Source organism: Arachis stenosperma, chromosome 9 (assembly GCF_014773155.1).
Source record: "Arachis stenosperma cultivar V10309 chromosome 9, arast.V10309.gnm1.PFL2, whole genome shotgun sequence".
Taxonomy (NCBI): Eukaryota; Viridiplantae; Streptophyta; class Magnoliopsida; order Fabales; family Fabaceae; genus Arachis; species Arachis stenosperma.
Genome location: NC_080385.1, coordinates 88124655 through 88151958, shown reverse-complemented (window position 1 = coordinate 88151958; position 27304 = coordinate 88124655). Strand labels below are relative to the sequence as shown.

The following is a 27304-nucleotide window of genomic DNA, read 5'->3' as shown; positions in this document are numbered from 1 at the left end:
TTATTTTATAAATTAAAATTTAAATTTTGGTAATAAAAAAATAATAAAAAAGATATCATTTAATTTAAATAATTAATATTAAATTTAAATTATTTTTTATAAAAATATAATTAATATATTTATTTTATAATTTAAATTATCAATTAAAATTAATAATAAATTAATAAATAATATTCTTAAATATTTTAATAAAATATATTTAATTTTAAAATTATTTTATTTTTTAATTTTATCAAAATATTTTTTTATATTTATATTTATTTTTTTTATAAAATCTCTAATTTCTAATTCTAATTTCCAAATTGAAAATCTAAAACCTAATTTCCTAAAACAAAACCCTAACCCTTCACCCAATACACACGCACACTGAACACAGAGGGAGACAGAGGGGAGTGCGGGAAGGGAAGAGAGGGAGGAGAAAGAAGACGGCGTTGGTTGGGGGCTTCGCCGCCGTCGCCGTCGAGCATGAAGGGTGGAGAAGAGAGATCCCGCGTCCGAGAGAGAAGAGGAGATGCTGTCCGCGCTGCTGCCTCCATCGCTGTCAATCCGCCGCTGCCACTGCTAGGGCTCGTAGTGGGAAGCGTTGCCGTCACCGTCACCGTCGTGCCCTGGTGCCGTCGATGGAAGCCACCGCCGTCGCCTGAGAAGAACCCGAAGAGAGAGAGGGAGCCCGAGAGAGGAATGCAAAGCAGGAGCCTCCGTGTCGCGCCGCCGATCTGTCACCGTGCTGCTGGGCTGTTGCCGCCACCGAAGGTCAGTCGCCGTCGCCGTCGCCGTGGGTTATTTCCGCCGTCCAAGCCATCAATGAAGGGAGCCTTGCCGCTGTGTGCTAAGAGGAGGAGGAGCTCCTATCATTGACGTAATGAACAGAACGGAAGAAGGGGGCACCGGAGAGTGATGCTGCTGCCGTGACCATCACTGAGCTTTGCGCTGTCGTTGGAGCTGCTGACAAAGAGGTCGCCACCGTTGAAGCTCGCTGGAGAAGGAGTCACTATCGGAAGAAGCTGCCACTGCTGTGTGTAGAAGAAAGATGAGTGTCGCAAGAATCAGGGGTAAGAAAAGGACACGATGCTGTTGTTATTGCTGCCGGGTCGCCGCTGAAGCCCTCTTCTGCCGTCGGAGCTGCTGTTCGGCTGTCTTGATTACGTTGTTAATGCGACATTGAGGTAGGAGATTTATTTTTAAAGTAAACATTTTTAATTTAGAATGCATACAAAGTTCATTGGATTATTGCAAATAGTTAATAATGGTTTAGAATTGATTAATTGATGTGAATTGCTTGAAATGTGTTTGATAATAGTTAGCTGTTGTGATTATTCTGAATTATGAATTAGAATTGGATGCGATTGTGATTACTCTAAATTATAAGTGAAATTAGATGCGGTTGTGAATTGTATTTTGAATTATTGATTTTTGTGATGAATTGGCTGAGACTCTGAGCTTGAATGAATTATTTTGAATTGTTTGATATTGAATTGGAAATTTAATATATTGGAATGGCTGTGAAATGGATTTGCGACGGGTTGGAATTGGTTGACATGTGGTTGTGAATGTTGATTTATTTGATATTACTTATTAAATTGAAATATGACGAGTTGAGTTTGGATTGTGGTTGTGAGTGTGACTGGTTTGCTCGATGGTGTTCTGATAGCGGCTACTGTTGATTTATGATTAACTGGAATTGATTTTGAGAACTGTTAGAAGATTGAAGTTTGATTACCGAATTATTCTCTTGAAATCTGACTTTTAAAACAAAATAGTAACTTTGCTAATGAATAAATGACTTTAAAATAACTAGAATTATGGAATGCTGATTTTTGGGATTACTAATTGATTAAGTTTAATTTCGAAAGGATTCTATGATATGTGGAAATTAGTTATGAATTGATGATAATGGAGTTGGATTGATGGATCATATGGGAATTTCAGAGTATGATTGAATTACTATTTATCATGAATTGTGAATTTCTGATTGATTAAGAATATTTTGTTTGACAATTATTGAGAAAAGGACTGATGAATTGTTGAGAAAGAGGGAACCCGTAAGGGTGGCTAAGTCCGAGTTTTAGGGGTGGTGTTGCCGAACTTTTATAAAATTTGAGGCTTTGTTTGAAATGTTATTTTAAAAGATTTGGATTTGGAAAATTATATTATTTGAGTTTTATTTAGTTAAGAAAAGAATTATAATATTTTGAATTCGATTTACCAAGGAAAGGTTTATGATTTGAGTTTGAATTATTTAAAAAAGGAATTATGTTTTGAGTTTGATTCAATATGAAAAGAGTTATCTTTTGGGCTTGAAATAAAGGATTATCTTTTGAGGAGTTTGGTGAATTTATAATATTTGAATTTGAATGATAAAGAGAGGTGATTTTTGAGCCTTTGGAAAGTTGGTAAATATTGAGAAAGAGTTTTATTGGATTACTTTTAATGAGATGATTATGTTTTGAAAAGTATTTAGTAAATTTAAAACAAATGATTATCTTGAATCTTTTGAAAGAGAATTAAATTGAAAAATAGTTTAAAGTTTGTTTGAGTTAAGATGTTACAAAAGTGAAAGCAGTAAAATTTGTATAGTATGATTGAACAGAGAAAGAAAGAGATACCGCATAAGAATGTGAAACTAATGATGATAATGAGAATAAGAATCAAGAGTTGAACCTTGTGGTATGATCATTTATTGTATGTACACCTGTTGCATTGAGGCAGTCAGAGATAGATAGTGGTACGACCACTGAGAATACTTTTCTGGGATATTTAGCTATAATGCTATGCTGTAAGACAAAGGTTGTTTACAGAGGTATCGAGATACACATAGTTAAAGTGTGCTCCTGTAAGATTGAGGTTGCTTACAGTGAATGTGTTGTACTCTTGTAAGACAGAAGACAGAGGTTGCTTACAGTGAGTGTGTTGGGCGTATATCGGCTAATAAGTGTCATCCTGCAAGACAAAGGTTGCTTGCCGTGGATACCCTGCAAGACAAAGGTTGCTCACAGTGGGTATTGCCAGCAGGAAAGCTTTATCTAGACAGAGGTGTTGGGTAATGTCGTGAGCGGATTAATAACCGACAGATGAGCTCATTACCTGCACTAATAGTAGACATACATCATCCTTGTTTGTGTATATGCATTTGATTGTGTTGCTTATCTTGTTTCTTTGTGATTGTGCTATTTGTCTTGGTGACCTATGTGCTTGATTTGATATTTTTGTTGATGCTGTTAACCTAGTAAAGTATTGAGGAATGGTATTTGTGAAATGAGGTTTGGGTATATTATTTATGTTGCTGATTTACTTTATTATTATGGTGATTGAGGAATGCTATGTGTGGCTGATGAATTGTTAATGTGACTAAGGCTTTATTTAAATAATATGATTTAAAGAAAAGGATTTAATCTGTTTTAAGTAAAACTTAAGAAATTTTTAAAGGTTTGACAAAGAACACTGTATTTTGGAATATGAGTCAACTATTTGTATTATATTCAGTACTTTTACGGCATTCTCATTTTCTACTGAGAACGTGTGGTTTGTTCTCATCCGAAAATTTTTCACCCTTTCAGTGACACAAGTTCGAAGACTCAGTAAGAAGCTGCAGACGATTAGTAGATTTACTTATGATTCCTGTTGTTGTTATGGAGTTTTCCACGCCTTTGTTGATTAAGATTTTATTTTATACAGAGAGATAGGAGTCGTAACTAAATTTCATTTAAATTCTTTTGTATAAGATTTATTATTATTAGTAATTATGTGATTATTATTATTTGGTGATTTTTGATATATGATTTTTAATAAATAAAAACAAAATTTTCTAGAATCTTCTATAAAATTGAATCGCAATATCGAACTAAAAGCTCAATATTAAATAGTTAATAAAGAAACCAGATTAGTAACATTTTACTTTTGGTATATGACGTACTGAAAGTTGGGCCGTTACACAGAGCATTAATAGATATTGAAAAAGGAGAATTGATGCTAAGAGTGCATGATGAACAGTTAGTATTCCATGTTTTCGAAATCATGCATAAATCTATTCAAGAGAAGGATTGTATGAAGGTTGATCTAAGTTTGAAGGAGGCACCAAATGAATCACCTCTAAAGCATCTAAGCCCATACTTGAAAGAAACAGAAGAAGTAGAAATGGTGGAGCAAGTTGAAGGAATCATGGGAGTCAAGAAGGAGTTGCAACCAAAACTTCCATATGAGATAACCAACAAAACTCCTTCTGACATTGAGACCAAAACATGCTTTGAGAAGAATCACTACCTAAAGAAGAGAAGAATCTCAAGAAAAAAGTGCCTAGAGGTTGGAGAACCAAGGTCTCCACTGAAGATTTTTTACTAGAGGATAAAGTGATGCTAATTTATCAACCAATAGAGCCATCCACACGCTTCTCTGGACACTACAAAGTGAACAAAATCCTTTCATTTGAACATGTGGAAATCATAAAAGAAGACATGGGAGAAAGCTTACTGTGAGAGGAGAGGAGCTGTAGCATTATGATCATCATCCTCCCTAACAAAGGACAACCGTCAAGCTAATGACATTAAAAAAGCGCTTGTTGGGAGGCAACCCAACTTTAAGTAACTCTTTCATAACCTTTGTCAAAATAAATGGTTAACTGAACTTTTGTGTATTGTAAAGAATTAAGTTTGGTATTGCACACCAATGTGATTGTGATAACAATGCAAATAAATCAAGGGTGAATGTATGGTACTAAGTTTGGTGTTCCACCATTAATTTCATATGAGCACAATGCACCCATTGAGACAATCATGAATACTCACTAATCCAAACAATCACAGAAGTTAATTAACTTTGCATTCAATTGCTTACTTTCTAGTTTTATACTGTTGTTTTGGTTGCATGCATGAAAAGCTTAATTATGCATTCTGTTTTGCATAAAAGGATGAGCAAGTAATTAAGTTTGGTGTCAGACACCTAACTTAACTCAATTTCATAAGCATACATGCATGATAACTATCCTTTAAATGTTTAGGGACAAGCAACTTTCAAAATTTATTGTAGGCAGTCACTTCATTCCTTGAGAAACTATGCATCATCATCTAGAAAGACAATAGAAGAACATAGAAGCCAACAATGATGGTGATAAAGAGTGAAGCAAGTGGACACCAAGAGGTTGTATTGTTAATTGACTCTCTCTTGTTTAATTGTTTGATTGAAAGTGCAACAGTATTCCTGTTTTGTTTAGTTTTCCTTTAGTTTAATAACCATGATTCATGACATTTCATATCACCATACTGTTGAAAATTACTTGCACCCAATATCTCTAAGAATGCAACAGAGAATCATTCTTTGAAAGAAAAAGAAGAATTTCAAAATTTTGAGGCAAACAAAAGATTAAGAGAAGTGGAGGTTCTGATTGTGTGATTGTGTAACGAGGCTTCATGTTTGTAAAAACTTGTATGGGGGCTCATAGACATGGAATGACATTTAGAGAAGTATTATGAGAAGTTTTCAAAAATCTATATATCCAAGAAGCAGCAACAAAAGAAAGAAAATGCATAAAGAAAGAAAAAGAAAAAAGAAAAACAAAGAACAAGCCCAAGGCTTTAAGCATCAATTAATAGGAAGAAAAAGAAAGAGACAAGAACTCAAAGAGTTATTGTCCTAGTTAAATGCTTGTGGTATACTTGTGTCGAACAGAGAGGCTTGAGCAAGTAAATCCTAAGGCGTGCTTCAACGCCTAATACCTTAGACCAACTGGTTTGGGAGTATTGATTGAAAGTTTATTTTAAGAGTCGCTTTGAGATATGACACTTAGAGTCGATGCCAAGATCCAAAAGAAAGAAAAAATGCAAGAAAATAAGTGCTGCTTCAAGGTGATAATCTATAAAGAGACTTCCATAATATAATCTGAATGGAATTCCTAAGATCTAAGACTTCTGAAATGTAAGGACTAATAAGAACTGGAATCCTTGCACAAGCATACCATTTGGAGTTTACCCCACTATCACTTAATCACTTCACTCACCAAGGCATCATAAACAATTTTTCAATCCATTCCAATTAAAAGAAATCTTTGTGCATAGTTCTTTTCTTGCTTGGGGACAAGCACGGTTTTTAAGTTTGGTATTGTGATGCATGTGCATCATTGGTGGTTTTTACTTGTTATTTTAGTAGTTTTTAGTTTGTTTTCATGAAAATTTAGTTAATAAACAAGTGGATTCATGAAATGTCTCTGCATGTAATGAATCATCAAGCATGAGTAGGATTTGTAGCTATTTCATGAATACACAAGGTGAATTTGATACATTAAGTGAAGTTGTCATCATAAACATTATTGTTACACTTAGTATTCTAATTCATCTTGTATATTACTTTGATGCACGATGTTTAATGCTTGATAGGAGGCAATGAGAAAAGCATGCAGAGCACAAAGCACCCCTGAAGCAGAATCTTGGAGCAAAACAAGCCAACTGGAGGTGTGCGTACGCACACATCTGTGCGTACGCACATGTGCTGCATATTTCAAAAAGTGTGCGTATGCACAAGAACACAAGTTGGGAAAAAAAATATATGGGCATTGGCAACACCCAACTGAACTGGCGTTGCCTTCAAATAACGCCAGACAAATCAAGACAACGCCCATTTATTAAGGAGTTAGCTAGGACAACACCATGCATGAGGAGAAGACCCTGGCATTGGCAACGCTAAGATGAACTGGCGCCCTCTTAAATAACGCCAAGATCTGTCCTTGGGAGGTAAACCTGGAGTTGGCAATGCCAGGAATGCTTGGCGTTCTCTTGAAACAACGCCTGCAAACATGAGGTATGAAGCCAAACCAACCAAGCATGAAGAAAAGTTGGTATTGGCAATGCCAAGATACAAGGGCGTTGACTGCAACAACGCCAAGACATGGCCCTGAAAAGAGCACCTGACGTTGGCAACACCAGGTTTGAATGGGCGTTAGTTTCAACAACGCCAGCGATCCTGAAAGCTGCAAGTTTTGGGAAATGTGCGTACGCACAAATACTGTATTTTTCAAGGAGTGTCGTACGCACAGGTCAACACACAACAATGCACCCCAATAATAACTAGTGTTCCCCTAAACAATGCCTGCGACACTTGAGCAATGAGATTTTAAGATGTGTGTGTACGTCCAAACACTGAAGATTGTTGATGAATCCATATTTGGTGATATATTTTGGGTTGATTTGAGTAGATTTCATCATATAAACCCACATTTATTCGTCTAAATAGCATTCTTTTGAGATTTCTTCCTAAAATGTGCTTAAAAGTGAAAACATACTCTTTTGTGCTTAATTTAGTCAATTTTTATTCACTTTAATCCTATTTGGTGCCTTGATGTATTTGTTGAGTGATTTCAGGTTTTCAAGGCAAGTATGGGTTGAATAAGTGAGATAAAGAGAATGCAAAAGGGAAGAAACCATGAAGAAATAGAGTTTGTACATTTCAGCATCCGTGCGTGCGCACAGGCGACGCGTGCTTGTGCACAAGCGCGAACTCAGCGACGCGTACGCATAGGAGGAATTTTGTTCAGTGATGCGTACGCGTGACCCACGCGTACGCGTGACCAGTGTCATGTGAGCTCATTAATACAAATCGCTGGGGACGAATTTTGGGCATCCAAAACCCAGTACAACTCATTTTCTGAAGCTATTTGAGGCCAAAGTGAAAAGGAATGAAGGGGGAGCAATTAGGATTAGTTTAGCATCATGTAGTTCATTTTTTAGAGAGAGAAGCTCTCCCTTCTCTCTAGAACCTAGGGTTTTTAGTTATTTTCTTTGTAATTTCTCTTTTTAATTCTTGTTTTCATCTAGTTTCTTCTACCTTTCTTTGTTCCATTGTTTTAATTTTCTTTGTTTATCTTGTTAATTTCTCATTTTGGTTACTTTTATGTTTATGCACACTTTTGTTATTTTAATTTACATTTAATGCAATTTTTGGTTTTATGTTCCTTTATTGTTTAATTGAGTTGTTATCTTACTTTACTTGCTTTTGGTAGTTATAGAATTTATTATTTCTTGTTATTTTATCATGCTTTCTTTTCACACCCACCAAGTGTTTGATAAAATATTTGGTTGGATTTTTGCCTAGTTTTTCATACTCTTGGTTGAGAAATTGGGTGATTGGGTGAAATTGAGTTGTGGATGTCCATTCCGCATTGTGTGAGGATTGTTAATTGGTTTGGTTTCCCTTGACACTAAGTGACCCACTAGTTTGTCTAGGACTTAGGGATTGGAATCAATGATGCCCTTTTGACTTATCCTCAATGTAGGGTTGACTAATTGGGATTAATTCACACACAATTACCATGTTTGTGGTCTACAACTAGGATAGGAATCCTTAATTATCCACTCCTTGCCAAGAGTCCTTTTTATCATTTAATTTCCATTTGCATTACTTTCACTTGCTTCCATTTAATTTCTTGCATGGTCATTTAATTTCTTGCACGTTCATTTGATTTCTTACTATTTACATTTCTTTCTTCTCTTGTCATCTAACCCCCGTTTTCTTTAATAGCCAATAATTGGACACTTAATTGCAACTCCTAGGGAAGACGACTCGAGGTTTAATTAGTCTTGGTTATTTTGATTTGAATTTAATATTTGATTGATTTTCAATTGTTGGGTTTGGACTATACTTGCAACGGACAAATTCTATTTTTAGTGTGAAAATCCAAACTTATGCTTTTGGGCATTGCCAATTGTCCAAAAGTGTGCGTACGCACAGGTAGACATTTTTGCAAAAAAATAACTGGGCATTGGCAACGCCCAACAAAGGGGCGTTATCTCCAACAACGCCAGTTGGGCATTGGCAACGCTGGAAAGGGAAGGCGTCAGCAGCAACAACACCAGGCCTTTGGAAATTCAAGCCTAGAAAGCGCACTTCCAGAAGCATACTTCGAAGGCACTCCTAAAGCATAGAATTAGTATAAATAGAGGGGGCTATGAACTGTAAAGGGAGACTGGGGACTCTTAAATATAATTACTTTTCACTTGTATCTTTTATTTTTTACTTTGTTCTTAGTTAATTTCCAGCTTTCTAGTTTTGTAACAGAGTAATGATTCACTAAACCCCAATTCATTAGGGGGAAGAGCTCTACAAAAATTGAAATGAATTAATGTTCTCTTTCTTCTCTTCTTAATTCTATCCTTGTTATCTTTGAAAAGAGTTTCCGTTCTTCAAAGATCCAATTGGATCTATTAGAATTCTATGTGAACCTTGGAAATGGAATCATAGTAATTCAGTTTGAAATTCTTTACTTGCAATGAATTTGACTTGATATTGTGACATGTAATCTCTCCGAAATTGGGTCTTAGGAGTTGTGTGATCTTGGATTAGAGATTATGCTTGTTTATCTAAGAGAGAGTTTCCTCAATCGGAAGAAGAATTGTGTCTATTAGAATTCTATGTGAATCTTGGGAAAGAAATAATAATAATAAATCAGTTTGAAATTCTCTTCTCACGACGAATTTGATTTTGATTCAAAATTGATACATGACATATAATCACTTTGAAATTGGGATCTTAGAAGTTGTGTGGCATTGGATTAGAAATTAGCTTCATCTCTTTTCATGAGCATTAGATCAAGGAATTAGCATTTGATCATGATTTGAGAAATTGAGTAATCAAGGAATTGGAGCTCAATTACATATGATCCGCCATAGATCTAAACATTGCTTGAATGAGAAAGAAGAGAAGTTTACTAATTTAGGAAGATCCAAACATCTCCAATCTCTAATGAACTTTACCCATCAGCACTTCCTTATTTCATTCTATTCCCCTTCCTTATTAAAAGTTCCTTACATATTCTTTACATTTTCGCATTTTAATTTCCTTGTCATTTATCTTTTAGCAATCTACTTTCATGCACTTTTAATTTCAGTAATTTAATTTTCTACTCTTTTTAATTCAATCATTTAAATTCTTGCCAATATAATTCACTCAATTCTCATTATTTTGCTTGTTCAACTAAAATAACCAATAGATTAAAGTTGCTTAATTAATCAATCCTCGTGGGATCGACCTCACTCTAAGTAAATTATTACTTGATTACAACCCAATATACTAAACGGTGGAATATTGTGTTTATCAATTTCCGTATCAGCTACGGACTATACCGTTTTTATCGTCAGTTCTTAGTTCAATCTATTCAACTAATTGGTCTGGTCCGAATTTCAGAACCATGAGTAGATACTATTTTTCTATCTTTTTTAACTTTTCTACTAAGATAGTAAAAAGGATGAACCTTTAACAATAGAATTTGCATGACCAAGATCATCTACTTTTAGAATAACTACGTGGCTAAAATAAATATGGTCTCGTTTTTTGCATTACAGGTATAAAACGTTAAATTTTTTTGTTATAAAATTATTAGTAGTAATTGAAAATAAATAATATTTGTATAACCAAGTTGGGTTGGTCTAGTAGTTAGCTCACTAGTCCGCTTAAGCAAGTGTCGGGGGTTCGAATCCCGCCTTGTGCATGCAGCAACCCATTGACCAGCGGCAAACCCTTAAATGGAGCTCAGTACCGCGGCGGATTAGTCCTTGACCTGCCGGGTTGGAGGATACCGTGGGAAACCAAAAAAAAAAAATAATATTTGTATAATTGCTAAATATTTAAAAATAAATAATATTATTAGACACTCTCTATCACTACAAGAAACGTCGTTAAAATCGACGGCTAAATCGACGGCTTAGCCGTCGATAATATTGAAATTCGACGGCAAAATAAACGGCGCAGTTGGTCGCTATAAAGCCTGTCGATTTTTCAAAATGCTAATAAAATCGACGGCTTACATAGCCGTCGATAATAATCTAATAAAATCGACGTCCATTCCGTCTGTAATATGGGTGTGAGAATTTTACATTCTTAATAAAATCGACAACATTGCCGTCGATATTATTATTTAAAATCGACGTCTTCTCTGTCGATAATTGATTTAATAAAATCGACAGCTTTTTTGTCGATATTTAACTTAATAAAATCAACAACATTGCTGTCTATAATATGTTTAATAAAATCGACGCTAAAGCCGTCGATTTATGCTTGAATAAAATCGACACTATTGCCGTCGATATTTAACTTAATAAAATCAACATCATTGTTGTCTATAATATGTTTAATAAAATAGACGCTAAAGCCGTCGATATAGGCTTGAATAAAATCGACAACGTTGCCGTCGATTTTAATAGTTATATGTTTTAATTCTTTTTTTCTATTTGAAAAATAGTAAACCGTTAATACAAATAAACTTTTAAATATAAAATAAAATTTAAACAGAATATTAGATAACAAGACAAATAAACTTTTAAATATAAAAATAAAATTTATACTAAATATTAGATAATGAGTTTACAAACTTATCAAAATAATAAATAACTAAACTTAAACTTATATTCATTTAAATTGTAATCTACTAATAATACAAAATATTCAAAGTAAAGTAATTAAATAACCTACTCATACTCGTCTAAATAATCATCTGAGTCATCAAAATCGTCGTCAGAATCATCCTCCCTTTGAGAACTCTGTGGTTGTCCTGGTCGCTGCAGAATAGGTGGAAGTTTTCTACCTGGGGTTGGGGTTGGGACTTGGGTTGGGGCTGTGCTTTTCTGAGAGCTCGGGAAAGTAAAAGGAGGAGGTGGGGGAACACGTGATCCAGAACTACTAGGACCCATGGCTCTCACATACTCAGTCAAACTGCTCAACTGATGACTAAATTGATCCATCTGTGAGTTACTGGTGTTGAGATCCTCACGCAAGGATTCAACAGTCTGTTGCCACTCTCTTTTCTCCCTTTGGTAGCGGTCTTCAAGCTCTCTATATTTAGCAGCATGTTGTTCAACTTCCCTATTGAGTATTATGATTCGTTCTCTAAGATCCAAAACATCAGCGCTGGTGGTCGTGGTTGGCCCATCAACTCGAGGCCGCACCATGGAAGAGTCCCTTACCTCACCCATGCCATATACCCTACCTCTTCGTTTTCCACCCACTGTCTCAATCCATATGCTTTCCTCAGAGACAGGCGGTGGATCAATTACACCAGCCTCTATAGCAGCCTGCCGCTCTTGGTCAGCCTGAAACATACGCTCTTGAAATATATCCTACAATGAGGAGAAATTATTGATAAACTACTATAAGTATTAATAATGTATAATAATTAGATAACAAAATAGTTACAATTAATAAAGGTAAGTTACCTTTGTCTTTCGGGAGTGTTCATCAACCCATTGAGTCCTATCCTCTTTGCGAGTATGAGTGTGCTCAAAAAACTCATCCATGCGTGATTGTCTTCCAAGCGAATGATTCTACATAATGTAACCAAATTATCATGTAATACTCAGCAGTTTGCATCAATTCAAGAAGAAACTAGATCAAGATCATTATTAAGAACAGATTTCACTCTCTATTGATTAAGGCTTACCAAAGCATAACCAGATTTCACTCTCTTTTGGTACCAACTTATAGAGCATATGTCTACCTCAGTAATAATCCAAATTGGTCATTATGCCATAATAAAAAAAAGGTACTTAGGTACCCTTCAATGGCCCCCAACATCATGTCTTGCAATTCATGAAGCACAAGATAAATAGATAATGACTTACTTAGAAGACTGCATACAGTAATTAAGTAACACTCTTACATGCATAAGCATAATAATTAACTATGAAGCATGATCATAATTGGAGTTAGAAAACCTTGGCTTAGTCATAAGAGACAAAATAATGATGTCTACTTTAATGGAATAAATATTATTGCTCGGTGCTGACTTACTAAATCAGAACAAAACCAAGATTAATGGTTGGAAAAGTTATAAGCAAAGTAGCAGTTCATTGTTAAATGTTTAATGTACTTGTTTCTTTCTCTTGCAAGATTTAATAATTGATTAATTATATAAATAAATAAATAATGTGGGGTCCAGTAAATGGGCCAAGGAAATCAGTTAAACTCCCTCTTCCAAAGAAATAATTGATGATTGCTTTGTTTTCATGTGTGGGATGGGAGATATGTTATGTGCAGTTCCCACTTCCCACTGTGCTTGCTAGCAAAACAAAAAGCTCTCATCTTTGTATATTTGGAAAATAGCAGCTTGATGATATCAGCATGAAGTGTGATGATGATTCATATACACAATAAAAATCACCTTATTCATCACCAATGTATTAACTAAGTCCTGTTAGATCATAAATCCTTGTCAAGATAATATGATCTACTTTTACTCCTAATGAAATTGTTTCAATTTGGTGTCACACACTCCTTCCAAGTATTCTATTTATAATTAGTAGGAATTATAAAGCAGGCTATCTACTGTGTCCTTTCTATGTATAGTGCATGCAAATACATATTATTTATTTTATCAATTTATATTCAAATTCTGTATAATATAAATATAAATTACAAATTCTATAAGCAACTTACTAAGCGTAACCTCGCTTCTGGAAAGGTGGTGCCTCCTGCAATGTGAAGAGAAGTACCTCGAGTCGATTTCCTGGCAGCTGTATTTCTCGCCTGTAATTGTCTATAGGCATCAGTGTTCCAACGTCTCATCAATTCACCAAGAACTTCTGGTGGGATCCAATATGGACGGGCACCTTTTTTGCGAATAGCATGGAGCATACCTCGCAAGCGCTTGGCAGCCCTAAACCTCCAAGCTTGATAGATATCATCCTCTTCCGTATCAATAATGTCAAAGCATTTCTATTTTAAAAAAATCATTGGAATAAAATTTAGCCTCTGAACAGATACAAATTTATTTTGCTGATAAATAAATAACAAGTAATGCTGAGTTTAACAAGTAATAATAATCTAAAGATATCAGAATTCTCTCTAATAGCAAAATTATGTAAAATATTAGGATAAAACGAAAAACAATAATGAGGTTTAGATAATACAATCATGTAGTGAAAATCATCTAAATATGCTGATCTTTTTTCTAGTTCGAGTTGAGTGCCTAGTTTCATCTAAGACAATGTTGAAAAAATTAAGGTAATAATTAAATTAAAGAAAGCTATTAATTTAGATTGTAGACATGATCCTTCAGAGCTCAAAAGCCACAACTTTAGGTCTATGGTACAATTATATATAAGCCATCAATTATATATAAGCTTTATCCTGCAACTAGTTTCAATTTGCAATGCACAGTTGCACATATACACACACACTTGCTCTCTCTCATAAGTCACTTTTAATCATAAATTAGGGAAAAGCAAGCAAGCAGACAGACAGCTACGCTCTCTCAACACTAACACCACACTCAAACACACCCACACACCCTCTCTCTCTCTCTCTCTCTCACTCTCTCATACCACACAGAAAATAATTAAAAAAAAGTGAAACAGAGAAGCATAATAATAGATATGCATAACTTTGTACACAACTACACATGATTGGGCTAGTCACAAGTTTAATAGTACTATTGTCGAGAATCCAATGGGTGTCATGTTTGATGTTTGTGAAGATTTAAATTCAAATCAAAGGTTTGCACATGGATGGCAGCAGGGGTAAACTTCAACAATATTAGGCTTTAATAATCAAATGAAGCAGAAGAGAGTTCATTAACACAGTAAAACAAGGTAGATAAAATTTACCCTCCACTCAGTCCACCATATTTTTCGAATATCATCATCTGCCTCATCAAAACTCAGCCAAGACTTGTTGTAGTTTTCCTTAAAAATCTGAGAAATACGCTTCAATCCAAGCTTAGGTGGGTGCCAACTACATCAAAAACCAAAAAAATGATAATGACATATTACTTAGTAAAAATGAGACATGCTATTCATAAAATTTAAAGCAAATAACAAACCATTTGGCACCATCATATCTAAGCTTTGGAGCACTTGTGCTGGAGTGACCAGTGGCAGTGGATGCTCCTTGACCCTGAGCATCTTGGGTACTATTAGATGTGGTTTGTCTTTCCCCACAAGATCCTGGTCGACTGGGAGCTACAATAGCTGGATCACTTTGCACACTATGTGAGGCAGTATTAGAAGGTTCATTGGCTTGTTGAGTGCATGATCTTGGCACACCCGGAGTAGGCATCATTTGTATCTGAGGCTCCTGAAGGGAGGGGGTAGTAGTAGCAATAGGTGGCGGTCTCCCATTGGTTGGAGCAGTCGTGTCAGATGATGACCCAACGAGTGAGTATGGATTAGATCCAAACAATGACGAACCAAATGATCTTTCCAATATGGGAGATCCCAAAATATACTCCTTTTGGTCCAATTGTGTTCCACTCCATATCCGGTCAATCTCACTTGTCCTCCTGTGTCAACTATTTTAGGATAGTGTCTAACTCTTTCCCAGATCTGTTCGCCACTAAGCCTAATAGGAGGTCCTTCATCCTCCTCAACATTCTTCTTAAAACCAACTTTATTACGCCTATAAGGATGACCTTCAGGTAAATATCTCCTGTGACAGTCAAACCACGAATTCTTTCCGCCATAATCTAACCAAAAGGCCTTGGTATCCTCCATGCATACTGGACACGCTAATCTTCCCCCCGTACTCCAACCAGATAACATTCCATAAGCAGGAAAATCGTTAATTGTCCACATTAATGCAGCCTTTAACTGAAAATTCCTCTTGCTATGAATGTCGTATGTTAGGACGCCTTCATCCCATAACTCTTTAAGTTCAACTATCAATGGTTGAAGATAAACATCAATTTTTGCTTTGGGATTTTCTTTTCCGGGTATGATGCACGTTAGGAACAAAAAAGGGTCTTTCATACACATATGAGGTGGAAGGTTATAAGGGGTAACTATAACAGGCCAACAAGAGTACGGTGTGCTAAAATGAACATTAGGAGAAAACCCATCAGAACAAAGTCCAAGTCTAACATTACGCGGTTCGCTTGCAAAATGAGGATGGTTGGTATCAAAATGTTTCCATGCTTCACCATGGGAAGGATGTGTCATCACGTCGTCATTTCTGCGATTTTGGTGATGCCACAACATATGAGGGGCAGTACTCATTGATGCATACAACCTTTGTAGCCTTGGAATCAATGGCAAATAATGCATTCTTTTATATGGCACCTCTTTATTTTTTCCCTTCCTAGGCTTAAATCTCTGCTCCCCACAAAATTTACATTGTCTAAGATCTTTGTCCTCTTTGTAATATATCATACAACCATTGACACAACAATCTATCTTAACCTCCTTAAACCCAAGTTGGGAAACAATTTTCTTAGCTTCATAGTAATTAGCAGGAATTTCATTTGGAGTTGTTTGCATTTCTCTAAACAAAGTTGCCCACTGGTCAAAAGATCCCTGAAATTGGTTTCCCTCTGATTTTATACTCAGCATCCTACTAGCAAGTGACAATCGTGAATGGATACAATTTTCCCACAAGGGTTTACTAACTGAATCTAAGAGGTCATAAAATCTCTTGGCATCTCGATTTGGTTCCTCCACTGTTGGTTGCATGTACATGTGAAACTCAGGTTGCAAAGCATCGACAACCATCTCATGATAACGATCAAAATTTTCTTCCCATGTAACACCACCTAATTCAGAGCTACTTTCAATATCTTCTTCTATCCTAATCTGATTCTCTGTGGGTATCTCTTCTCCATGCTCTGTCCAAACCCAATAATTAGGTTTAAACCCATGAGTATATAGATCAATCTTAATGTCGATCAACTGTTTAAACGTCCCACATTGACATCTGGCACATGGACACCTAACTAAACCTCCTCTGAGAAATTCATGAGTTCTAGTACACACATCCACAAATTCATTTACCCCTTTAATAAAACTGGGTTTAAGACCCCGCCTCTGATCATATGTTCTATCATACATCCAACTTCGGTTCTGGTTTTCCATTATTAATGAATTTAATTTCCTACATATCAAAGGGATAATATTCACTTTTTAATTTTTTTATTCAACGAGAAACCACAACAAATAAATCTTATCATCAATATAATTTATACTTTCACTATGAATGGTTTACACAAACAAGCATACATAAGTAAGTATAGATAAGCATGCATAATAAATAAAAAAGTAGAAGGTTAAACCTTGAATACCTTTTTTGGGAGTCTTAAACTCTACCAACACTTTGTGATAGTGTATATGCTGAAGAACCAAATACTCCACTATTGTTTCTTTGATCAAAAGATTCTATTGACCCACACTACTACAATTCCCACTGTGAAATGCTGCATAGAAATATCAAATATTGCAAAAGAGTATATCAGAATCTTGAGTTCGGTAGCAGAAAACTGAATATTCTTTCAATATTGATGATTTCTCATACTTCACAAAGAAGCAGAAAACTAACTAAGCTCCAAGAAACTAAACCAGAAAACAGAATCAGCTAGTAACAAAATGCTTAATCAGTAACCGAATATCATAACAAATTGCAAAATCAACACATGAAGAATAAGCAGAAGTTGGCAATTGCTAATACCTGAGCTGAAATTACAGCAAGCAATAATTGAAGAAATGAAAAGGGTAGTGTACCTGGTCATAGAAAACCCTAACTTTGCAGCACCAGAGAGAGAGGGAATCTTTTAAGAAAGCTGCTTCAAATGTATATGTTGTTGTTAGAAAATCAAAATATATAGTTAGGAACAGGGAATCATTGCAATCTATAGATATAACTAGATATAACTCTAAATTTCCTGCTAGTTTCAAGGATAAATAATTGTATATCTTCATGAAGCAAACATACAAATTGAATATTATTCAGAAATATACAAGTAATTTGACGTGGGATGACTTTATAAAGTAGTTGAAAACCAAAATGAGATACAGTTGAGCACCTTAGAGAAGCAATCAAAGAACTGTATTGAAAGCAAATTATGAAATGCCTTTCATTTTGTCTATGTCAAAAAATGTGCCATATAGGTTTGTCATAATGTTATATGAGTATGACAGCACATAATTACATCAGAAATTTTGTGAGGCCTAGCAACAACTCTGTCCAATTAGTCTTGATCTTACTGTCTGAAAGAACCTGAGAGAAATTTATGATTTTGGGTTCAATTAATTGAATTCTTTTTTTTCCCATAATTAGTTAATGCAAACATGATTATCCACTATAACTAGTTACTTCAAAAAGGAAGGAGAGTGATTACTGTTTGCATAATCAGATTGCTGATTAGTGATTGCCAAATAATAATATATTAGCTTTAAAATCACTGATCCATAATTATAAATAGATAAATCTATGATCTGTGTCCTGTGATGATAGCCCCACTAAATAATGGATCACTCATCCATGGCAAATATATCAAAAAAATGATGAGAAAGTGCATAATCTTTGAAGGCATGTGACTTAAGCCACACTCAATGGAATAATCGGTTAAAAAGTAAACACCCACTTAAAAGATATGGGGGTTTGATTAGTTTGCTTGGGAAGTGATTATAGACATAGACATATATATAATAACAGAAGATAGTATTGTATTATTAAAATAATAATAAATAAATAACAAATAACAAGATTCTATTTATATTATACGATTAATTAATATATGGAGGATTCATTTTCATGCCCTGCTTAACAAAAAAAAAAAAAAAACTCATGGAATGTCATTGGACCAATCAAGGGAAAACATTAAGTATACCAACTGTATAAATATGATATATAGTTGAATTCTTCTCCATGGATTTATTGCTTATCCCTTTTACGGTATAAATGTGAAACTCTCTTTCTTTTACACAAGTTGTATAATATAATCATTAATAAGGATATATTTTTTTCAACAAACAATCACTTAAGCCAGAATGAAACACTCTGATTCTTTTCACACAAAGATTAATCAATCATATGATTATATTATACAAATACTTTCCTTGTAGAACAACACTCTCTTCTGTTCTCCACTTGTTCTTTGATCTTTCTATTCCTCCTAGAATTCTGGCAGCCACCCTTTCTTTCCTTATTCTGTTTTATTCAGCTTTACAAATTTTATCAATATCATTTGGTTGTTAGTTAGTGCATGTGCTACTTTTTGTTATAAAATCCCTTCAACTTCTGAATTTATGAATTTTAATTTCATTTAATCTAAAACATATCAAATCAAAGCAGCTAACTCTGCTGTTCTCCAATTTTTCTCCTCCTTTTATTCTTTGACCTTTCTATAATACCTCCTTCCTCCTGTGGTAAATTCCAAATATCACCCATTCGTTCTAATCAATATAATTCTTGTTATTAGATTCTTCCCTAGCTAGATACAATTCACTATTTACTATTTTACTCTATCAAAATATTATAAAATTGAAAAAATAAACCTAATAATAATCATAATAATAAAGCCTTACATACAAAAATTCCATTCAGGCATTTCTCCGAACATGTGGTGTGCAGAGTTTAAAACAGTAAATTTCAGTTTAATCTAAGCAACATTCAACCCAGTAATTTCAGAAAGATACAGCCAACAACAATTTCAGTCCAGAAACACAAATTTTAACAAACCTAAGCCTAACCAAAATTTCTAAAAACAGAATTAAAAAGCAGTGAAAATAAAGAAAAGAAAGACAGGGAACAGGAAAGGGAACCTGCATTGATGAAAGGAGGAAGAAGAACGGAGAGGCAGTGGGGTGGAGGTGATCTCGCAGTGGCACAGAAGGTCGCCGCCGCTGGTGGTTGCTTGTCGGTGCTTGAAGACACGGACAGAGAGTGACTCCACGAACAGGGGTGTCGCATGCAGGAACGAAAAAATGGAGAAATGGAGAAGAAAGAGAAGAAGGAAGAGAGAGAGGGTAGGCGATGGTGGTCGCCGGTGGTGGTGTCGGATGGAGGCGGTGTTGAAGAGAAAGCGTTTTTAATGATAAACCTAGCTTGAATTTGGGGAAGACATGCGTTTCTGAACTTTGGAAGCAGGAGTTGAGAAAATGTGTTTTTAGTGATAAAAATCGACGGCCCGTCTGTCGATTTTATTCAAATTTATCGACGGCAAAGGTGTCGATATTTTAAATAATAAAATAGACGACAAGATCGTCGATTTTAATATAAAAAAACAACATATCTAGCGTCTATTATATAGCTTAAATTTAGACCGTTCATTCCATTTTAGAAAATAATCTAGATCGTTCAAATTTATCGACGGCATGGTTGTCGATACTTAAAATAATAAAATAGACGACACATTCGTCGATTTTAATATAAAAAAACAACACATATGGCGTCTATTATATAGATTAAATTTAGATCATTCATCCCATTTTAGAAGGTAATCTAGACCGTTCAAATTTATCGACGGCAATGTTGTCGATATTTAAAATAATAAAATAGACACGATCTTCGTCGATTTTATTTTTTGCTTAATGCATTATAAAAATATCGACGACAAGGCCGTCGATTTTAATATTTTTATTTTTAATTATTTTTTTTAATAATATCGACAGCAGGCCGTCGAAAATTATCGACGGCAGAAATAACCGTCGATTTTTGCCGTCGATAAACACGCTTTTTCTTGTAGTGTATAAGTACTACTACTACACAATGCACCCGTCTTCATGTAAGTGCAATATTCTTTTATCAAATCGATTAAAGTTTGTTAATTTAGATAATAATTTTTATTATTCACTTAATTTAATTATTCAAAAAATTGTTTTAATATTTATAATTTAAATTTGAAAACTATATATTACTTGAACAGATAATAAATATTTCATGTGTGTATTATTATTATTATTATTATTATTATTATTATTATTATTATTATTATTATTATTATTATTATAAAGTTGTTGTTAATTTCGAATTCTTAATCCAATTTTCGATACTTAAGTTTTAAATGACTGAAATGATTATGTGTTGAATATTTTGTGCTTAACTAATTTTTTTGTTATTTACGTTAAAAATTGTGACATTAATTAATTCTAAATTCAAGTTTAAAAATTGTTGCACATAAGTGTATATTTTTAATTAATTATTTAATAATATATAATATAAAAACTAGTTTGCTTAAAGCAACTATATTTAAATTGGTTTTGCTTATACTTTTTTTAAATAGGTTATTGATTTGTGAACTAAAAGTCACTATTAATATATTCTTACATATTTAAAAATTAAAATTTTTACTTTTTAAGTAAAAAATATACTTCATAAATTAATCAATATATAATCAGTATTATAAATTAATGGATATTTAAAATTTAACTTCAATATTTGTATTGAAATTTTAAAAATTGTATTTGTAGTTCATTGTTGTGGGAGAAATACATTGTAGATAAGTGAATTAACAATAATAATATATTCCATTTCAGTTACACAATTTAAAATTGCAAAGTTAAGACGAAAGATAATCTTGATAAGAAAATGAAAAAGACTTAATGAAAATAAGTTTGCTCTATAAATTACATTGCTGAGAAATACAATTTAAACTATTATCATTGCTGAGAATATTAGTGAAATATTTTGTAATATACATAATTTATTTAATATTTTAATTTAGTGATTGAACAACTATTCTTCTTTATAATAGTCTTTTCTTTCAAATTCATATTTAATACAACTATAAATTACATTACAACTATGCAATCTTTAAATCTTCAGATGTTATTTAACTTAATTAATTATTTAATATTATTTTAGATATAATCAATCATAATTTAAAATTATATATTATTTAATCTAAAAGATCTATGTAATCGGATTTAAATAAATTATACTTTTAAAATTATATTTAAATTTAGAATTTTATTTATTATTTAAATTGAATTGTGTTTATTTTTAAGTTATGATTTGGTATATTTTAAATAATATTATATAGATAATCATTGATTTAGTTTATTAATTTTAAAAATAATTAAATTAAACTAAACCAATACAATTTTTTTCATTGACTGAGAGTATACTACTAAAATTATATAAAACCTAATACGAGAATAGTTAATTGAATAATTATTTATATTTTATTTATTTTTCATGACTTAACAATGTAGAACAACAACAATACAAATTTTGATGTACATATCAATGTGCAACATATTGCTGCAAGTCAAAGAACAATGTATCAAAAAACTGGTACCTCAACTAACATTCTTGGTTTACAATCAAGTAGAGATAAAGGTGACATCTTTTTCATTATAATTGACTTATATTTATGTTATTTTTGAAATAGTAGTTTAATGACGAGAACATTTTATATATTTCTCATTACTGATTCATAGGGAAGCAACTTTTTATGTATGGTGTACATTGTGCGTAGCATGGAGTTAAACAGAAAAATATTTCTCCTACTTATGTAAGACTTTATACATCAGAGATAAAATTTGAACAATTTTTAACTCCATCAACGGGTCGTCATTGACAAGAATTCTATTATCCATGTTAACAAATAATAAGTATAATTAATTATTACCAAATGAATCATGCACCAATATTTAAAAAGAGAAAGTATAGAGGAACAACGCTTTTTCTGAACAAATTAAATAATAGATTAAAATAGGAAAGATAATTTTAATTTAAAAATCAAATTTTAAATTAATTTGGTTTATTTAGGTTTAGTGGATCTGGGATGTAGCCCATTTTTCATATTGTTCATAATCTTTGTTGTCTACCTAGCAGATTTGATTTACAAAAAAACATGCTTCATCAGGAATCATTTATATAACATAAATTTATTACAATTCTAGCATACTCTAGTGTACAAGGACCCACCAATAATCTAACCTAAGTCATTCTGCAAAATCATCTTTCGTCACACTTTAGTTTCCAGATATCATGCCTAACAAGAAGGTAATTTAGAAAATATGGTAATCATTATTATATTCTTTTTTTTCCTATAATGTTTAATATTTAATTGAATAAAATTTAACTTTTTGTCAATATATTCTACTATAAATGGGAAGCAAAAAAGACAATCTTCCTCTATTATTGATTCGGTGGCTATCAATTTGTCACAACTTTTTGAAAATGTAAACTTATCGACTACTAAGGTGTACCCACCAAGCGATGACACATAAAGTGGCAAAAAAATTGACTCTTTTGTTGATTATGAAGGCAATTTTTTATTATATCAAGAATTTATGTTGGTAATTTGCAAGAGATATGAATTATTAGTAATACATCAATATATACGTTTTCACCTTTTATAATTTTTATTGATTGTAGTTGTTAATGCTTATGATGAATCTATGTTGGATATGAATTTTATACCATCTTCAGAAATTTTAGATGGTATGTACAAACTTTATCTGTATGTTTATTTGCATCTTTGTGTACATCATGGACTAAATTGTAGCGGTATGACAACTGAGTATCTAAAGAGAGTGTATTCGGCAGGTGTGTGAGATATAGAAGATCATATTTACCAATGTCAACACTGTAAAACATGGATCTGGTATGATAAAAGGCTTGTTAAATCCAAACAGTCACTACAACTAAAGTTTTCATTATGTTGTATGGAAGGAAATATCGAGCTTCCTCTACTTTCTATACCTTTTGATGAGCTCATCCAGCTTTGTACTGAAGGAGATCAAAGTATTCATTTCCTAAAAAATATAAAGTCATTTAATTCAATATTTTATTTTATATCAATGGCCAAAAAAATGGACCGTAGGGTGACAATGGGACTGCTCTCCCAATTTTTAAGCTTGGAGGTCAAAATTATCATAGCATTGATAGCCTACTTCCTCCGAATAGTCTACAACCAACATTTACCTAGCTATATATCCATGACATAGAAAATGAGATTGATAATCGAATAGGCATACTTTGATTGTTTTCATGCAATAAGTCAAATATTTTAACTTTTTAACTATGAGAGAGAATAACATAAATTTTATTGTGTCTTTTTTATGCAGTTCCATTGAAGCTATAAATGAGCGGGATAGGAAAATCATGGCAATATCAAGAAATATGCTAGACAAATATAATAGTTTGTTAAAGAGTTTTCTCTATGCAAGAGATAGGTACCAACAAGAAAATTGCAGATACATAAAGCTTAAGTTGATTAGTAAACAGACTATAGATGACAGAATATACAACTTGCTATCTGTATCTGAAGTGGCTGCATTAATTATTGGCAATGTCGAAAAACTAAGCAAAGATAGAGATATTATTATAAAGAGTCAAACTAGAAAGCTCCAACAGATTTCACCCATCTTATTTAGTCTTGCAATATCCATTGTTGTTTCCGTATAGGGAGGATGGGTTTCATTTGGATATTGCAACATTAGATTCTATCTCTGCTAGGTCTACAAAGAAAAACAAAATAGTCACTGTGCGGCAATTCTTTGCATTTTGCCTACAGAAAAAATGGGTTAATTTCCATTAATTCTAAGATCAAAGAGATTATTCTAACGGTTTTTTGTGGATGCCTATATAATGGTAGAATCAGAGAGGTTTAAATTCTTTAGGTGTAAACAACCACAGTTGAGGGTTGATAAATATAAATGTCTGCATAAAATTCTTATAAATTGGGATGTAGATGTTGCAAGGCTTGGCAAAAGAATCATTCTTCCTAGTACTTTTACTCGTAGACCTAGGTACATGATGAATAATTGCAAAGATGCATTTGTGATTTGCAGATATACAAAATATCCTAGCTATTTTATCACATGACCTGTAACCCTGAATGGGATGAGATAAAGAAAGAAGTGACTCCCATTGGATTGAAAGCAGAAGATCACCCTGATAAATTGTGTCGAGTTTTCAAAATCAAGCTTCATGGTTTGATTAATGACCTAAAAGAGGAAAAAAATATTTGGCAAACTTTTGAGATGTAAGTTTTTGTCTATGCAACACCTTATTAAAATCTTATATTGTAGATAATGTTTTACTTATTTATTTTTTTCAATTTTCAGATGTTTGCACTATAGAGTTTCAAAAGATAAGGCTTCCATATGCATATATCCTTGTATTCATAAGTAATGAGTTCAAGTCACAAATACCAGGTGACATAGACAAACATATAATAACTGAGATTTCTGATGAAAATGAAAGGTCGAATATACATGAAGCTGTTCAAAATTACATGGTACATGGTCCATGTGGTCCGCACAACAAGAATTCACCTTGCATGAAGAATAGATCCTATTCAAAGTTTTATCCTAAAGAGTTTAGATAGTGAACGCTCATTCATGAAGCTGGATTTCCATAATATAGGCGTACTGATAACGATCGAACTATGACGAAAAAAGAATGTGTACTAGACAATAAGTTCATTATTTCATATAATCCATAATTGTTGTTTAAGTCTGGGTGCTACATAAATATGGAATACACATGCCAAACAAGTTCTATTAAGTATCTGTTTAAGTATGTACATAAGGGCAATGATCATATAACATCTACCTTATAAAATGCTGGTGATTCATTAGAAGCCACACAAGTTGTTGATGAAATTATGAATTACTACAATTGTAAGTACATTTCAGCATGTGAGGCATTTTGGTGTTTATTTGGATACGAAATCCAATAGAAAGAACCATTTGTGATTAGATTTTCATTCTGTTTGGAGGATGAGCAACATGTGGTTTATAGTGAAACTTCTAATGTGAATGATATCGTCGAAAGAGTAGTATCTCATAAGTTCATGTTTTTGGGATGGATGGTGGCCACCTGGTCATATCCTATGCTTGAAGTCTTACTTATGCTGAGTTTCCAACCAAGTTTGTTTAGAAGGACGATATTTCAAAGTGGCTTCCTCGAAAGCAAGGTTTTGCAATTGGAAGGTTGACTTTTGTACCTGCAAGTAATGATGAGTTTATATTTAATTTTGTTCTTATTTGTTTGATGATTTAAATTTAAAATCTTAACATCATGTATCCCATATCCATTTTGTTCGATTTATCTATATTGGAAAACAAATGTTCAAATAAATTCAACAAATGCCCTATAGATTATACAATTTTATCATTGTTTTCTATTTTTTAGAAAAACAATTTTATACGCATGTGTAGCTACATAATAATTGAAATCGTGTAGTCTAATCTATTTAGCAACTTAGAAGTGGGGTTTTAACCAACTTATTTTTGCAGCAAATACCGAATAATATTACCAACAGCTTCTCTTGAATACTAATGAATCCACATTTAATAGTATTTATTTGCTTTAATTGAGTGGATTTCATTGACTTTTCTCACATTTATCCATTAAAATAGCATAGCTATATGATTTCTTCCTAAATTATGCCTATAAGCGAAAACATGGTTTTAGGCCTTATAATTGCTAAATTTTATTTACTTTTAATCCCATTCGATGTCTTGATGTATTTGTTGAGTGATTTCAGGTTTGGAAGGCAAAGATTGGATTGAAGGAATGAAGAAAAAGTATGTAAAAGTGGAGAATTCATGAAGAAATGGAGTTTGAAACTTTCCAATAAGTGTGCGTATGCACAATGATGCGTGCGTACGCATAGTATTGCATGCGTACCCACGAGAAGAGAATTAGGAAGTGTGCGTATGCACACACCTGTGCATACGCACAAGTCCTGACATGTGACTTCATTTAATGCAAATTGCTGGCAGCAAGTTTTGGGCCTCCAAAACCCAATCCAACTCATTTATGAAGCTATTTCAAGCCTAATTTAAAAGGGAACATGGAGAGAGCAATTAGGTTTAGTTTTAGACATGTTTTAGGTCATTTCTAGATAGAGAAGCTCTCTCTTCTCTCTAAAATTTATGGTAGATTAGTTAAACTTCTCTTAGATTGATGCTTTAATTCTTGTGTTGATTTAGTTTCTTCACTATTTCTTGTTCTAGTATCTTACTTCCTTTATTTTTACTTGTTATTTCCTTTATTTGGTTATTTTATTGTTGACAAACTCTTGTTAATTTTAATTTCTATTAATGCAATTTGAGGTTTTTATGTTTATTGTTATTTAATTGAGTTGTTATTATTATTTTCTTGCTTTTGGCAGCTTTAGAATTTATTATTATTGCAATTTAATATGATTTTATATTCATGCACACCAAGTGTTTGATAAAATGCTTGGCTTAGTTTTAGTGTAGTTTTCCACACTCTTGGCTTGGAATTGAGGACTTTAGTGACCTTGAGTCATTGATGTCCATTCTTGATTGATATATTAGGGTAGTTAGTTGATTTGGTTTTCATTAACACTAGTCTTTCACTAAGCTAATTAGTGAGTTGGCTAGGACTTGTGGATTGAGATCAATTATGCCTATTTGACTTATTCTCGATGTTACGGTTGACTAAATAGGATTAACTCTTCATAATCATCATATGTTTGTGGTCAATGGTTAGGATATGTAACTTTAACTCTCAACCCTCGCTAAGTGGTTTCTTAGCACTTGAATTCTCCATTTTTTTATTAATTGCCTTGAGTTTAAATACTTTTGATATTTAGTTATTGTTTATTCCTTTAATTTTTTGTTATTTACATTTTCTTGCT

The 27304-nt window shown here is 33.1% G+C and overlaps 1 protein-coding gene and 1 long non-coding RNA gene across 2 annotated transcripts; one reads left to right on the top strand and one right to left on the bottom strand.

Annotated features, from left to right (window-relative positions):
* The first annotated feature begins 348 nt into the window (after positions 1 to 348).
* Positions 349 to 3757, top strand: LOC130947887 (uncharacterized). Its single transcript, XR_009072851.1, has 2 exons — positions 349 to 1166; positions 3558 to 3757. It is a non-coding gene; the product is annotated as an uncharacterized LOC130947887 (long non-coding RNA).
* An 11269-nt stretch (positions 3758 to 15026) lies between these two features.
* On the bottom strand, positions 15027 to 16814 carry LOC130949697 (uncharacterized). Its single transcript, XM_057878349.1, has one exon. It carries the CDS (start codon positions 16812 to 16814, stop codon positions 15027 to 15029), a length of 1788 nt encoding a protein of 595 aa, XP_057734332.1.
* Between the last annotated feature and the right edge of the window lie 10490 nt (positions 16815 to 27304).